This window comes from Eretmochelys imbricata, chromosome 5, assembly GCF_965152235.1.
Source record: "Eretmochelys imbricata isolate rEreImb1 chromosome 5, rEreImb1.hap1, whole genome shotgun sequence".
NCBI classification, from domain to species: Eukaryota; Metazoa; Chordata; order Testudines; family Cheloniidae; genus Eretmochelys; species Eretmochelys imbricata.
Window position 1 is genome coordinate 9,900,414 of NC_135576.1, and position 14,495 is coordinate 9,914,908.

Consider the following 14,495-nt stretch of genomic DNA (forward strand, 5'->3'; position numbering starts at 1 on the left):
AAACAATAGCAAAGTGGGAACTATAATGACAAAACAATACAGAAGTGAGGATTTCACATCCCAGCTATTGCTAAATGAGTTCTTGCCAGACAGGATGCTATCAAACTAAGTTTCCTTTTACATTTTCTAGGCACTTCCCTTTCTCTGGAGGTGATAGGCATTATCAGGACAGGACTGTATTCCTAACAGCCCAAAAGCGCTTTAGTTCAATGTGACTAGGTTGGAATGTGAGGATGTGACCAGTCGCTTCCCAGCTTATGGCTGCCTCTGCTGCTTAGCCAAAGGCCTTAGCCTAAGAACAGGGCCTCAGACTGTCACAGTAAGAGAAGGCCCTTACACCGGCAGACAGTGATTTTGATTCTTTCTTTTATACCTCTATAACTAGCCAAATGATAAGAACACATCTAAATTCTTAGAGTACAGGCCTTTACTGACAGTCCTGAATATCTATATCCTAACACTCCACCCCTTTTTTTTCTTTTGGGATCCTCCTGCCCTGAATATCTATATCCTAACAAGCATCCACCAAGATTTTCACTCCTGCGTTTCAACTCCTTAGTATGAGACACACAGGACTCCCTAAGCTTCTGAAATACTTTAATCCTTAGAGCAATAGTACTGGGTGGAGCATGAGGTAGTCCCGTTACCAGCAGCCATGCACAAACCTCTACGTTTAAATGTTGCACATTAAATCTTCCAGTTGGTTCCATCTTGACTGTAGTTGCCAAAGCAGGTCCCCACAGGTGTGCTTGTCCAGTTGCTGCTCCAGTCCTTATACCTGAACTGATATAAAGCATTGTCAGGTATCCCTCACGGTGTTCCTGCCCTTCCAGCCAGATTCAAGCTGTTAAATTTTTGCTTCAGAGCTTAAGCCCAGCTCTCTTGGAGTTATATTTTTAAAAGCACCAAAGAAACTTAAGTGCCCAAGTCACTTTTGAAAATGGGACTTAAGCTCCTAGGAGTTAGATGACTTAGATGTTTCTGAAAACTTTATCTATGGCAGTTAGTGTCTGTGCTTAAGGTGCCTTGTAGTCACTTCAATACTGACTTGACATGTAAGCATTCAGATGCAGTGATTCTTTTTGATAGCCTACTCTTGAGAGAGTGTTTTCAGAGTCCCAAAGGAGGAAGGAAGGCAGACCACTTTTCTGGCTTCAAATAATGTCTGTGTGACAGAGCAGTGTCACTGAAAGGCTAAAATCTACTGCCTCAGACTAAAACTAAGTGCAGGGGCATCAGATTTGCCTGCAGATATCTCACAATATACTGGGAATGTGAAGAATTCATCTAACCTCTCCTAGTGAGATTGTCATGAATCTGATTTGAAGCAAGCCCTGTAGTGCTTTGAAAGGAAGTCACTCAAAGCAAAAACCTGAGCTGATCAAGACTATATGTTGATGATGTGGCCTGTTCCGGCACAAACCTTACTTCTCCTGATAGGCATAGTGAGAGAGCTTCACCACTGAAGCATCCTACTACACCATCTTGCTTGAAATAGGCTCTGCCAGCACTCTGATCGTTCACGTGCTTGAAGTTTTCATGCTTAATTTTTTTTACAACCACATTATAACTAAGTTTAGATTTTTCTGTAGGAATTAATGTTGCCACTGTTGTTAGTTATCGAGCCTGTTTGGCTAATCATAGTCCATTCTTGTAGGTTTCCCAATCTAGTTAATATCCATTGCAAATGGAATGTACACCATGGTTTTAGTTTTTTTAAACTGTTAATGTGATCCCAAATCCTAACTGTAAAACATGTGCTGCTTCTTTACTTTACAGCTCCCAGATCATAGCAAGTCCCCTTCCTCCTGTATCCTCCCCACCTCCTGCTTCTAAAACAAAGGATTCTGCAGAGAGTGAAAACCTTGAAGTAAGTAAAACATCTTAGTTATTAACTAAGAAGTATCCAAGATGATAACTGAATGGGTATTTGTTTTATATTGGTCTTTATCCCATAGAATTTGGCTAATCTAAATATAACAAGTTCATAAACTTGTTATGATGTTTGACTGTTCCTGAAAGTACATTGCTGCATGGTCCAAAAGATAAGACTTTAGTTTTAACTCTTGCCCTGGGAATATAAATGTGTTAAGATGAAAATTTCAAGTGAACTAAATATAGATTACTTTATTAAGAAAAGAAAAGGAGGACTTGTGGCACCTTAGAGACTAACCAATTTATTTGAGCATGAGCTTTCGTGAGCTACAGCTCACTTCATCAGATGCATACCGTGGAAACTGCAGCAGACTTTATATATACACAGAGAATGTGAGAGAATATGAAACCGTACACACTGCAACGAGAGTGATCAGGCAAGGTGAGCTACCACCAGCAGGAGAGAAAAAAACCAGGAACAAACCTCCCTCTCAACACAGGGAAAACTCACACAAAACAAAAGACAAACTAATCCGCCCTGCCTGGTCCACCCACACTGGTTGCAATATTGGAGACCTGGATTAGGATGGGCTGGAGAAGATGGACCCCTGTCTGGCCTCTTGGGACTGAGAGAGGATTAAATAAATTGGTTAGTCTCTAAGGTGCCACAAGTCCTCCTTTTCTTTTTGCGAATACAGACTAACACGGCTGTTACTCTGAAACCTTTATTAAGAAAATACTGATGGTTTTTCTGAATGTTTATATCCAAGTTGTTTATGAACACAGTCACACTAATAGGAATAGGTTTATGTTACATTATGTATATTTCTGTTAAGCACAAAGATCAGTACCATTTGGTAAAGATAAAAATGAATGTAGAAAAAAATAATGGGCATATAATATTACATTCAAGGTAACTTGACTGTGCCTACATATATTCTAGTCCCACCTTCCTGCACCGCAGAGCCCGCAGCCCAGCCGGAGCCCGCACCCTCCAACCCCCACTGCAACCCCCCCGCCCCAGCCCAGAGCTCCCTCTCGCACCCTGAACTCTACATTTCTGGCCCTACCCCAGAGCCCACATCCCCCCTGGAGCCTTCACCCGCCCCTGCACCACAAACCCCAATTTCATAAGCATTTATGGCCTGCCATACAATTTCCATACCCAGATGTGGCCCTTGGGCCAGAAAGTTTGCCCACTCCTGCTCTAGCAGAAGTTCCCTCCTCAGCCCTGGCAGCTTCTTTGCAGGCAGCTTCTTTCCTTGGGTTGGACTGAGTTTTCAAGTTCATCCCAGTTTTCAAGTTCATCCCCCTTCCGGCTGGAGGGGAGGGAGGGTGAAAACAGCTGCTCCTGGCCAGGGGAGGGAGGGTGAAAACAACCGCTCCCCTTCCTGGCTGGAGGGGTGGGTGGGGAGTGGTGACTCCAAACTTGGTGCTACTCCTGCTCTGCTAGCTCCAGCTGCCTTGGGCTGGCAGCACCAGTGTCTTCACCTCCTAGCTGTAAGTGGCTGCCCCATGGGTGGCAATGGGGACAGGCAGCCCAGATGTGCTTACCTTGAAGATGCAGTACAGACACAGTAGAGTACTTGAGTTTTTTTGTTTTTGTTTTTGTTTGGGGAGGTCTCTGCTGCTGTGTGATTGGTTACTTCCGGTTTCACATGGTATCCAGTTGACCGTTCAGTCCGTAACTCTGGTGTTCCTACCTTTGAGGTTCTACTGTGTAACTTTTTTTTTTACTTTTTAATTTATTCCAGCAAGACCTTTGCACTTTCTTGATATCCCGAGCCTGCAAGAATTCCACCCTGGCTAACTACTTATATTGGTATGTCAAGTCTTACTTTGTATTATAATAGCACTGAGGGTCTCCAAATTTGAGATTAGGGTCCAATTGTGCAAGGTGCTATACAGACACAGAATAAAAGCTAGTCCTTGCCCTGAGGAACTTAATATCTAAATTTGAGACAGATGCAACAGTGGGTTTAAATAAACAAAAGGAGGGATGAGGATTACACAGTGTGCAGTTACATAGTATAAAGATGCAAAAAGAAAAGGAGTACTTATGGCACCTTAGAGACTAACCAATTTATTTGAGCATGAGCTTTCGTGAGCTACAGCTCATGCTCAAATAAATTGGTTAGTCTCTAAGGTGCCACAAGTACTCCTTTTCTTTTTGTGAATACAGACTAACACGGCTGTTACTCTGAAACCTGTCATAGTATAAAGATGGCAGTCACTGGTTTACAGAATAACAAATGTGTATGCATATGTCTCTAGATAAAGTGAGAGCATTATATTAGCAATGATCAAAATACAATTTTAAATTCTCACTTTATGGTCTAAAAGTGTCATTCAACTGGAATAAATAAACACTGTAATTCAGTTTTGGATTGTGTAATAATTTTTTGGCTTTCATAGCAATCTGTCTATAGTACTCAGTTCGTGCACTGTATTCTAGCACTTAATAAAATGCATAATTGGCATAAGTCACTGTAAACCTGTTGTGCTAAACTAAGACTTGCTTTATTAGCTATCACGGATGAGTACCGTAGGATATCTAAATAAGACAGTGCTGCAAATGGTTCCCCCTCACCCCCTTTATGAATGACCTATAGTTGTGATGCCTTGTCCAGGTGATTGAAGTTTTGCACTTAAATCACTGCACTAAATATGTACCCAGGTTTTATAATTCTATATGTCATTGATTGAAAATGGTTATCAGTAGTATGCTGTAACTAATACTAATATGCTATGAATAGCACATATGGTTGGAAATGAAAGGGGTGAATTAAAATACATTGTCCAAAATGGTGTGCCAAAAAAATGACTTATTCTGACAGTGCTTCCAGTTGTAAATCCATCCTCGCAAAATATCTCCTTGTACAATATTTAAATTTAAAAATATTAATCAAATGGAAGCATGATTTACTACAACACATGGTGAACATGCCAGCATACACTTTTTCTCTGTCATAGCCTAGAATATTTGTTTAAATTAAAAATATAATGGGCTACTTTTCTGAAGATAAGGAACTACAAGCGTGATTACTGGGAATAGAAGTTAAATATTTGGTCTGGTCAAACATTCTTATTTATTTAAATAGAAATAACTTAGTCTAGCTTCGCTCACTTAAATGTGTGGTTCATTTCACAGTCATTACTGAAGCTTTTGCATTTTTCCAATTACATAAAACCCAAAACCTTTTCATACATGCAAGATTGTGTGCGGTTTGTATCACTAGAGAATACAAGTACATTGCATTCTGAAACTTGGAACAAACTTTCTTCTTCCTAACTCATTCAGTCAACAAACTGTCAAGCTCTCTCAAAACACTCTTGCCTTCTGACCACAAAATCAACTAATTTATTCTTTCTTTTCCTTTCAGACATCTCAATTTCTCAGTGACAAAATCCAAATGTCACAGCTCCAGTTTGATCTGGCATAGCCATAAATCCTTTTGGCTGCTGATCAATTACGTTTTTCAGCTAACCAGACGCAGCATGAGCTTAAAACAATCAATAGAAAAATTCAGTAATCCTTGAAACTCCGGCATCACATTCATATTACTGTGATGCTAGAGCCATTCCTGTACTTTTTCACGTTTGTGCATAGATGACTAAAACTGTGTTTTGTGTATGCACCATCTACTGAGGCATATGATATCAGGCCTTTGGGCCTGCCTCTCGAGAAGTTAGAGAGACACCATGTAGTACTTTCCTTTGCAAAGAAAGATGAGATAAAGGCACATTTTAACGCATTTCTTTGCATTTTCCCTATTCCCCTTCGCTTGTTGAGTACATAAGCTTTGAAAATATACATGAGAAGCTGTCAGACTTCATTTCCTCTGTAGTAAGATCTAAATTCGTAGCCTTAAAAAAGGCTATCCTACTAGTAATCACTGCTGCAAGAGTAAGAGAGCTTTGGAAATGACTTCTGGTTAGCTATAAGATTTATCAAAATTATAACCCTTGTGAAATACAAGTATTTGTCTGGATACTGAATGTATTTCACATTTTGTTATGAATTTGTAAATTAGTTTAGAACGATGTATCGCAGACAAGCTTGATGGAAAATTCACACTTGATATGTAGCAAGCTCTTGAATCAATTTGAAGAGAGAGCCCACGACAGCAGATTATCTAATGGATTGTGCAGTTTCCTGCAGTTGATTTTCTACATTGAGAAGAGACCATTTTGATACATTCTTCTATGGCTACCAAATTTAAATATTAATCCCTGTCTACTCAAAACACGCTCTTCAATCCAGAAATGTAGCTAGGTCATACAATCCTCTGCACCTAGTCCTTGTATCCATGTGCAGTTTTGTCAACTTTTGCATAGTTTTGTCTTGGGAATGGAATTGCAGCTCCATTTTTGAATTGGCTCAAGTTGTCACCTCGTTTCCTCCTTTCATCTCCCATATTGTTAAATGAATTTCTTTCTCTTTCGGGTGCCTGACACAGTGTTTAATTTGCGCCAGGGCTTGCCAGGGTTGAGCCCTGACACCGCTGGGCTTGGCAGTTCATAGCCCCGGCACCTCTGGGCTTGCTGTATCTGTTACGAATGTAAAAAAATTGCTTGAGCCCCAGCACCTCTTTCATTACAAATTAAGCACTGACTGGACAGTAGTTGTCCCAGCATATAACCAGTTTCAGTGATCTAAAATGGAAACAAAGTATATGTTGCATAAGATAGGTAGAAACGTAATTGTTCAGCAGAGCATAAAATCAACTAGACTTAATATTAGGAAAAGTGTAGTTAGCTCGGCTCTCAGATTTATTCATTTGGTTTAATTTGTAATCAGCATTCTTGTCAGCACTGCTCAAACTTGCTATGGGCTTTCTCAGTATTTAAAAACCCAGTTATCCAATCAGTAACAAAAATATTCTGCCCATGCACCTCTGATGTTGGAGGAGGTGTTCCATTGAGCCTGTATAGTGCCTAACATGTTGGAGCTCCAGTCCTGGGGCACCACCATAAGGTAAGCAGAAAGGTAACTGTCACAGCATGGGTGGAATTAGTCCATAACGTCTGTGAAGACTGATTAGGTTCACTACATTTGCATAGTCACTTGACCTATTCCAAACCAAGCATTAGAAAATGTAATGTATTCAGTTAGATATTAAATAGCCCCGCCTAGAATACGCACATGTCAAGGTTCCTCCCCCACTCTGAACTCTAGGGTACAGATGTGGGGACCTGCATGAAAAACCTCCTAAGCTTATCTTTACCAGCTTAGGTCAAAACTTCCCCAAGGTACAAAATATTCCACCCGTCGTCCTTGGATTGGCCGCTACCACCACCAAACTAATACTGGTTACTGGGGAAGAGCTGTTTGGACGCGTCTTTCCCCCCAAAATACTTCCCAAAACCTTGCACCCCATTTCCTGGACAAGGTTTGGTAAAAAGCCTCACCAATTTGCCTAGGTGACTACAGACCCAGACCCTTGGATCTTAAGAACAATGAACAAATCTCCGAACACTTGCACCCCCCCCGTTTCCTGGGAAATGTTGGATAAAAAGCCTCACCAATTTGTATAGGTGACCACAGACCCAAACCCTTGGATCTGAGAACAATGAAAAAGCATTCAGTTTCTTACAAGAAGACTTTTAATAAAAATAGAAGCAAATAGAAATAAAGAAATCCCCCCTGTAAAATCAGGATGGTAGATATCTTACAGGGTAATTAGATTCAAAAACATAGAGAACCCCTCTAGGCAAAACCTTAAGTTACAAAAAAGATACACAGACAGAAATAGTTATTCTATTCAGCACAATTCTTTTCTCAGCCATTTAAAGAAATCATAATCTAACACATACCTAGCTAGATTACTTACTAAAAGTTCTAAGACTCCATTCCTGGTCTATCCCCGGCGGAAAACCAGCATATAGACAGACACACAGACCCTTTGTTTCTCTCCTTCCTCCCAGCTTTTGAAAGTATCTTGTCTCCTCATTGGTCATTTTGGTCAGGTGCCAGCGAGGTTACCTTTAGCTTCTTAACCCTTTACAGGTGAGAGGAGCTTTCCCCTGGCCAGGAGGGATTTCAAAGGAGTTTACCCTTCCCTTTATATTTATGACAGCACAGTTGTATGTATTGTGCTATATTATATCTCAGAGGATAGAAGGAGGATAATTGACAAACCGCCTGTTTTGGTTAGCATTACTTTATCGTTTATAAGTGAAATTATATTTCTATGCTGCATATGAAATAACCTATAAGGTCAATCAGAGTAAGAACCACACACAATTTACCAAAATAAGGCATGAAATTAAAAATGATTGTAAAATATTGTTCTCTTTTTTGGCTGAGGCCTCTAGTCTGGTGGTCCTTTAAAAAATGAACAGTAACCTCTTTGCAAAGCCATGCTCTGGGATCACTCAAGTATTCTTCCACCCCAATTGCTGATGAAACATGCAGTGACAATGCATTGGGCGGGGGAGAATGGGGGTTCAAGAGGTTGTTTGCACTGCCATTTTGTAGCACTCAGATTAGGAATGGGTAATAGAGCAGTGAGAATGGTGGAAATACTCCTCTCAATGAGTGGTAGGACAAATGATTAGTGTAGATGGATATGCAATGGGGCAGAGGTGTGTGTCTGGCATACCCATCCATACGTGCTCTGTTTGAGTGCTACCACTCTGTCTTAAGTGAAAGTAAATCTCAAGTGTTTCAAGTACTCCATATATCAGTGGAAAGACCCAGGGTGTCTGTCCCTGATACTGCTACCTGAAGGTTCAGGTTTTGCCCTGAATCAAGTAAAGATTAGTTTTGCTGTAATTGCAGATCTTTATTACACAGCTGTAGTACTGCACAGGTAAGGGATTTGTGTTGCAGAAGGACAACCTAACTGAGATTGTTTTTGTGTTAAAGGTATGTAATAGTGGAATGTGAAGACCAAGACACTCAGCAGAGGGATCCAAAAACTCATGAAATGTACCTAAATGTGATGAGACGGTTTAGTCAGGCTCTATTAAAGGTAACCCATCCCTTAGGTAATGAAAGATTAAGCAGTTTGCAGGTATTTGCTTTCTTTAAAAAGACACTAGTTTCCTATGATGCCATAGCATAAGCATTGCAGTCTGCCAAACCCCTACTTCTCCCTGGAATTAATTTGATCTGCTGTAAATGGTGTAATTTTAGTTCAGAACAAATGAATGCAACTATCAAGGGAAGTGTTTCCCTTTCTCTATTTGTTGCTTTTCAGGTAAATTGTAAACTGACTTTTCATATCATGCTTGCCTGTAGACCCCCTTGCATCTGGCAGTGAATGTCTGATATTTTGGGGGAATATTTGGCCCTGCTTGACAAACTGGAGGCTGGATCACTAGCCTTTGCTGAATCAAGAATCAGTGCCAATCTGTGTGTCAGCAGTAGAGGGTGCTGATGTAGTGAAAAAGGGTCCTTCTCCTGAGCTATAGTTCATAACATCTGGCATATATGTACAGAGTTAGCTGGCTTAAGTCCAACAGTCAGGTATCTCTCATTGCATTTTACTTCACATCTCATTAATGCTGCTTCAAGGTTTTTATGTGACTCATGTAGTGCAAAGGCATATTTCACATGCGAGAATCTTCATGAAACTTACTTCCCCCCTGTGAATTAGTTTGTCATGCATGAATGTTTACCACTCAAATTATTATTGTTGTTGTAAATGGAAGTGCACTGAAAGGTCAGATAACTGATTGCCAGCTATGGCAATTCTGATTACATTTTACAGAAAATACTGTGCTTTGAATGAACTCTGAAATGAAAGATAATTGATCTTTTTTATTAACTTGGGAAATCTAGCTAGACTAAGAATAAATGTACACATTTCAGATGTAATTATGGAACAAAGACCTAATTTTCTGTTTCTTTTTCATTCACGTAGGGTGATAAATCTGTCAGGGTTATGCGTTCTTTGCTGGCAGCGCAGCAGACATTTGTAGATCGACTGGTTCATCTAATGAAGGCAGTGCAGCGTGAAAGTGGGAATCGTAAAAAAAAGGTAAATGCAGGAATAAAAAATTTTGTGGTTAAAATTTTAGAGTAGGAGTGTTAGTTTTCACTGGAAACTTTTGATAAGTTGTGTAACAAGATATTCTGAATTTTTCTAATGTCTTATCTAGTGAAGCATATATGCTAATATGCAGTGTATGTGTTTTGGTTAGACTGAAGTATTTTAGCTCTTTTGGCTTTTTTTGCTTTGAGCTATTCTAGTTCTGTTTGTTTGGGTTTTTTTGGTCACCTTTTTGGAAACACACATGGAAGACTCAAATTTCTGGGAAATTTTTTCTCAAAGATGCTTTTTGATCAATTTATTTTTCCTCTCTAATTTATACAACTATAACTGTCTTGTACCCTCTGGAAGGTGTATTCAGAGTAGCGCTTTGGCTCTAAGGGTACATCTACACAGCAGCTGGGAAGTGTGATTCCTACCTCAGGTAGATGTACATGCACTAGGTCTGCTTGAACTAGTGCCTAAAAACAGTGTGGTCATGGCAGCTGCCTGAATGCAATTCTGCCTGACCCTCTCTCCGGGTATGTACTTGGGTAGCTTATGTTTTGAGTTTTTTAGACAGGGTTTTTTACGCCTTTCTTAGCTATTAATTGTGGTATATTTACTGTGTCAGTAGTTTATCTATTTTTTCCCCTTTCACCCTTTGGTGAGTGGAGTTAGAAACCGATGGGTTTTTTTGTTGTATATTTATGATTCTTGATTTTCTTTTAGTCTTTTTGGTCCTGTGTTTTTGAGACATTTGACTGTATGCCATGTTCATTCTATTCATTTTATCTTTGTTACTGCTTGTGTCCTTCAGTCCTTCAATAGCATCGTTAATACCAGTTTCACCACCTCCTTTCTCCCCAAAAATGTTGTGCTGAAAATTTCATTTCCTTATTGTAGGACCCATTTTCCATAGCATGTACTAAATTACTTTTTAATACTGATTTGTGCCTGAGATTTTAATATACATTTACATGGAAAAGTATGAATGTGGTATAGCAGCAGCAAGACACTGGAAACCACCATAATCCTAAATACTAATATAGATTGAGACATATGGACTTCATAATCTGATTTTAGACTAATCATTAGATCTTACTATCATCTCCTCCTTAATCCACCAGAAAATCTGGATAAGAATCAGGATCTTGCTAATTAAAAACAAACTTTGCATTGTAGCTGAGCTTTCAGAGATCTTGGATACACACTGAAAACGTCTGAACTTTATTACAAATATTAGCTGAAGAGCTTGATACTATATGTTCCAATCTCTATATAGTGTTTTTTAAGATCCAAGTATTTATGGCATATGAGTTAAAATGAACAAAAACAACACAACAACTCCCTTTTTATATGTTTATTGGTTCTTTATACCAATATTCAGCAAGGAGCTTTAATCTTCTGTGAGGTCTTGGATATTTTTAATATGCATTTATAACTTTCATCAAGCCTGTTAAGTTGAATTTATTTGAACGAACACACACACACACTCTCACACTCTGTTTATCCAGAAAAAGGAATATATTTAGTCATGCTTTGTGTGATTGTATCTATAATACATAAAGGGGAAAATACATTATGAAAATTGGGTAATATGCATATGTTCTTGAAATGTGCTTCTGGCCTATAATCTATCCTACACATAAACCACAGAGAAACACTTGCAAGATGTATCGTATATAGTAATTGCCGACATATTTCTATATAACTCAAATGTATGGGTTCGGGCTATCATCTGGCCTGCAGCAACTGGCCATTGTACATATGCCCAGGGATGTTTGAGCTAATATAGTGGACCTATGCCCCTCCGGTTTGCCTCTGGCTGGTGTTAAAATCAGTGGAATCTGCTGCATCTCTCTTCACTTCTTGTCTATTCTGTGCATGGTTGGCAGGAGGAAATAGGGCGGCTGTTGAGCATTTGGTGCATAAGTTCTTTATTATATAGGCTATTAGGTAAATAGTTCTCACTGAATTGCAGTTTTAAAAATGTGTGCAGTATTGATTATTTTAAAATATAGTAGGTTCAATATTATAAATCTAGGGCCAGCTCCTACAGTGAGATTGTCGCAGGTTTTTACCACCACGAGTGAACCCGTTGAAGTCAGCAGGGCTCCATACAGGTGCAGGGCTCTATCAGTATAATTCCAAGTGCAGGATCATATCCTAGAGCAGTGAGACTCAGAGTGTGGCTTGTGAGCCGCAAGTGGCTCTTTAATGCATCTTCTCTGGCTCTTTGAAGCACATGATATAAAACACTGTGTGATTTAATTATTAACCAGTTATTAAGTTATTAATCAGGATGCTTTTATCATGTTATTAACCAATTAGGTTATCAACTTGCACTAAGTTTATTAACTTATTTGCTGTGAGAATTATATAAAAGTAAATATTTCCCCCATCATACAGTTTTAAATATGAATAGTTCTATAGTAACTGGAACAATGAATTCACACTACTATTGCTCTTTTGGGTAATGTTGATCACTAATTTGACTCCTGAACCCCTGAGATCTGAGTATCACTGTCCTAGAGCATGAACAGACCTTGTATAAGAGAATGAAAGACCTCTATTAATGTGGAAAACCAACACCCCTTCATAGGGGCATGTAACCAATTTACAAAAATACAAAGAAATTATTGGAAGGTTACTATCCCTGACACAACTAAACCTGCATGTATTTCTATGACTGACTTTGAACTGGGTGTAGAATATCTGATTACTTTGCCTGTTCTGCATTTTTTTTAAAAATTTCACATTGTGGTAAAGATGAATGTTACATTGCTTTGAAGGCATAAAGTGCTTTATAAATGCTATATTATTTGGATATACATCTGCTTTTTTGTTACTGCACATTTTTATACCCAACTATATAAATATTTCTGCAAAGGTTGTTCTCATGCTTTTCCATCTGTATTTCTTTTAAACTCCATTTGCATTTTCATCTAATTGGACTTTTGGGTTTTTACTCTTTTTTTTTAGAATGAGAGGCTACAGGCATTACTTGCAGACAATGAGAAGATGAATTTGTCAGATGTGGAACTTATTCCACTTCCTTTAGAGCCTCAGGTGAAAATCAGAGGAATAATCCCAGAGACAGCTACACTGTTTAAGGTAAATGGGAGAGGTCTTCCATTGAATAAGTGAGTTACAATTAAACCTTAATTTTTGAAATACTAACAGAAACGTTACCTTGAAAAACTACTTGCTGTTAAATTTGTCGAACAAGCTTTGTGCTCCTGAAGTTGAGAGGCTAATATCACTGAATTTAGTGGGGCAATGCACGATCAAAGTATCTGTACCCGAGTGCAACCAATGCTTAAGTGGCATTTTGGTCTAAAAGACTGTATCCTCTACTCTTTCCTTATGAAATGCTGTGAGTGTGTGCATACTAATTGATTCATAGAATCACAGAATCATAGAATATCAGGGTTGGAAGGGACCTCAGGAGGTCATCTAGTCCAACCCCCCGCTCAGAAGCAGGACCAATCCCCAATTAAATCATCCCAGCCAGAGCTTTGTCAAGCCTGACCTTAAAAACTTCTAAGGAAGGAGATTCCACCACCTCCCTAGGCAATGCATTCCAGTGTTTCACCACCCTCCTAGTGAAAAAGTTTTTCCTAATATCCAACCTAAACCTCCCCCACTGCAACTTGAGACCATTACTCCTTGTCCTGTCCTCTTCTACCACTGAGAATAGTCTAGAACCATCCTCTCTGGAACCACCTCTCAGGTAGTTGAAAGCAGCTATCAAATCCCCCCTCATTCTTCTCTTCCACAGACTAAACAATCCCAGTTCCCTCAGCCTCTCCTCATAAGTCATGTGTTCCAGACCCCTAATCATTTTTGTTGCCCTTCGCTGAACTCTTTCCAATTTATCCACATCCTTCTTGTAGTGTGGTGCCCAAAACTGGACACAGTACTCCAGATGAGGCCTCACCAATGTCGAATAGAGGGGGACGATCACGTCCCTCGATCTGCTTGCTATGCCCCTATTTATACATCCCAAAATGCCATTGGCCTTCTTGGCAACAAGGGCACACTGCTGACTCATATCCAACTTCTTGTCCACTGTCACCCCTAGTTCCTTTTCCGCAGAACTGCTGCCTAGCCATTCGGTCCCTAGTCTGTAGCTGTGCATTGGGTTCTTCCATCCTAAGTGCAGGACCCTGCACTTATCCTTATTGAACCTCATCAGATTTCTTTTGGCCTAATCCTCCAATTTGTCTAGGTCCCTCTGTATCCTATCCCTGCCCTCCAGCGTATCCGGCCACAATACTGTAAGCAATGGAGTTGACGTAGAGGGATGGGCTTTACATTTTGTTCTGAGCGGGGTGAGATCCATGAACATTTTGATATTCAGACAGGACTTCCCTATCTGAGGGCTAGCTACTAAGAGATCAGAGCCAGCACAACAATGGTCCACCATCCATTCTATATGACTTATTAAAAATCCATGATCAACAGAGTCAAACCTTGCTGATAGACTGTTTGTTATGAACTGGGTGCAAATGGTAGTAATAGTGGTGATGCGCAAATGGGTGCATAACTTATGTGTCTGCCAAAATTCTGCATAAATCACAAAGATGTGCATCTTCCTACAGTCTTCCAGCACCTCACCTTCTCTGGCCACACTTT

The 14,495-nt window shown here is 39.7% G+C and overlaps 1 protein-coding gene across 5 annotated transcripts in view; it reads left to right on the forward strand.

The window, feature by feature from the left end:
* Positions 1–14,495, forward strand: part of PIK3C3 (phosphatidylinositol 3-kinase catalytic subunit type 3) — a 135,670-nt gene that overhangs the window by 48,710 nt on the left and 72,465 nt on the right. For all 5 annotated transcript variants that reach the window (XR_013346106.1, XR_013346105.1, XM_077816629.1 and 2 more), the window contains 5 exons: positions 1,780–1,870; positions 3,630–3,697; positions 8,747–8,852; positions 9,747–9,863; positions 12,840–12,971. Coding sequence is in view for 3 of the 5 variants with exons in the window: in XM_077816629.1 (XP_077672755.1) it covers positions 1,780–1,870; positions 3,630–3,697; positions 8,747–8,852; positions 9,747–9,863; positions 12,840–12,971 (514 nt within the window). In the remaining 2 variants the exon portion in view is untranslated. The remainder of the gene's footprint in view (positions 1–1,779; positions 1,871–3,629; positions 3,698–8,746; positions 8,853–9,746; positions 9,864–12,839; positions 12,972–14,495) is intronic.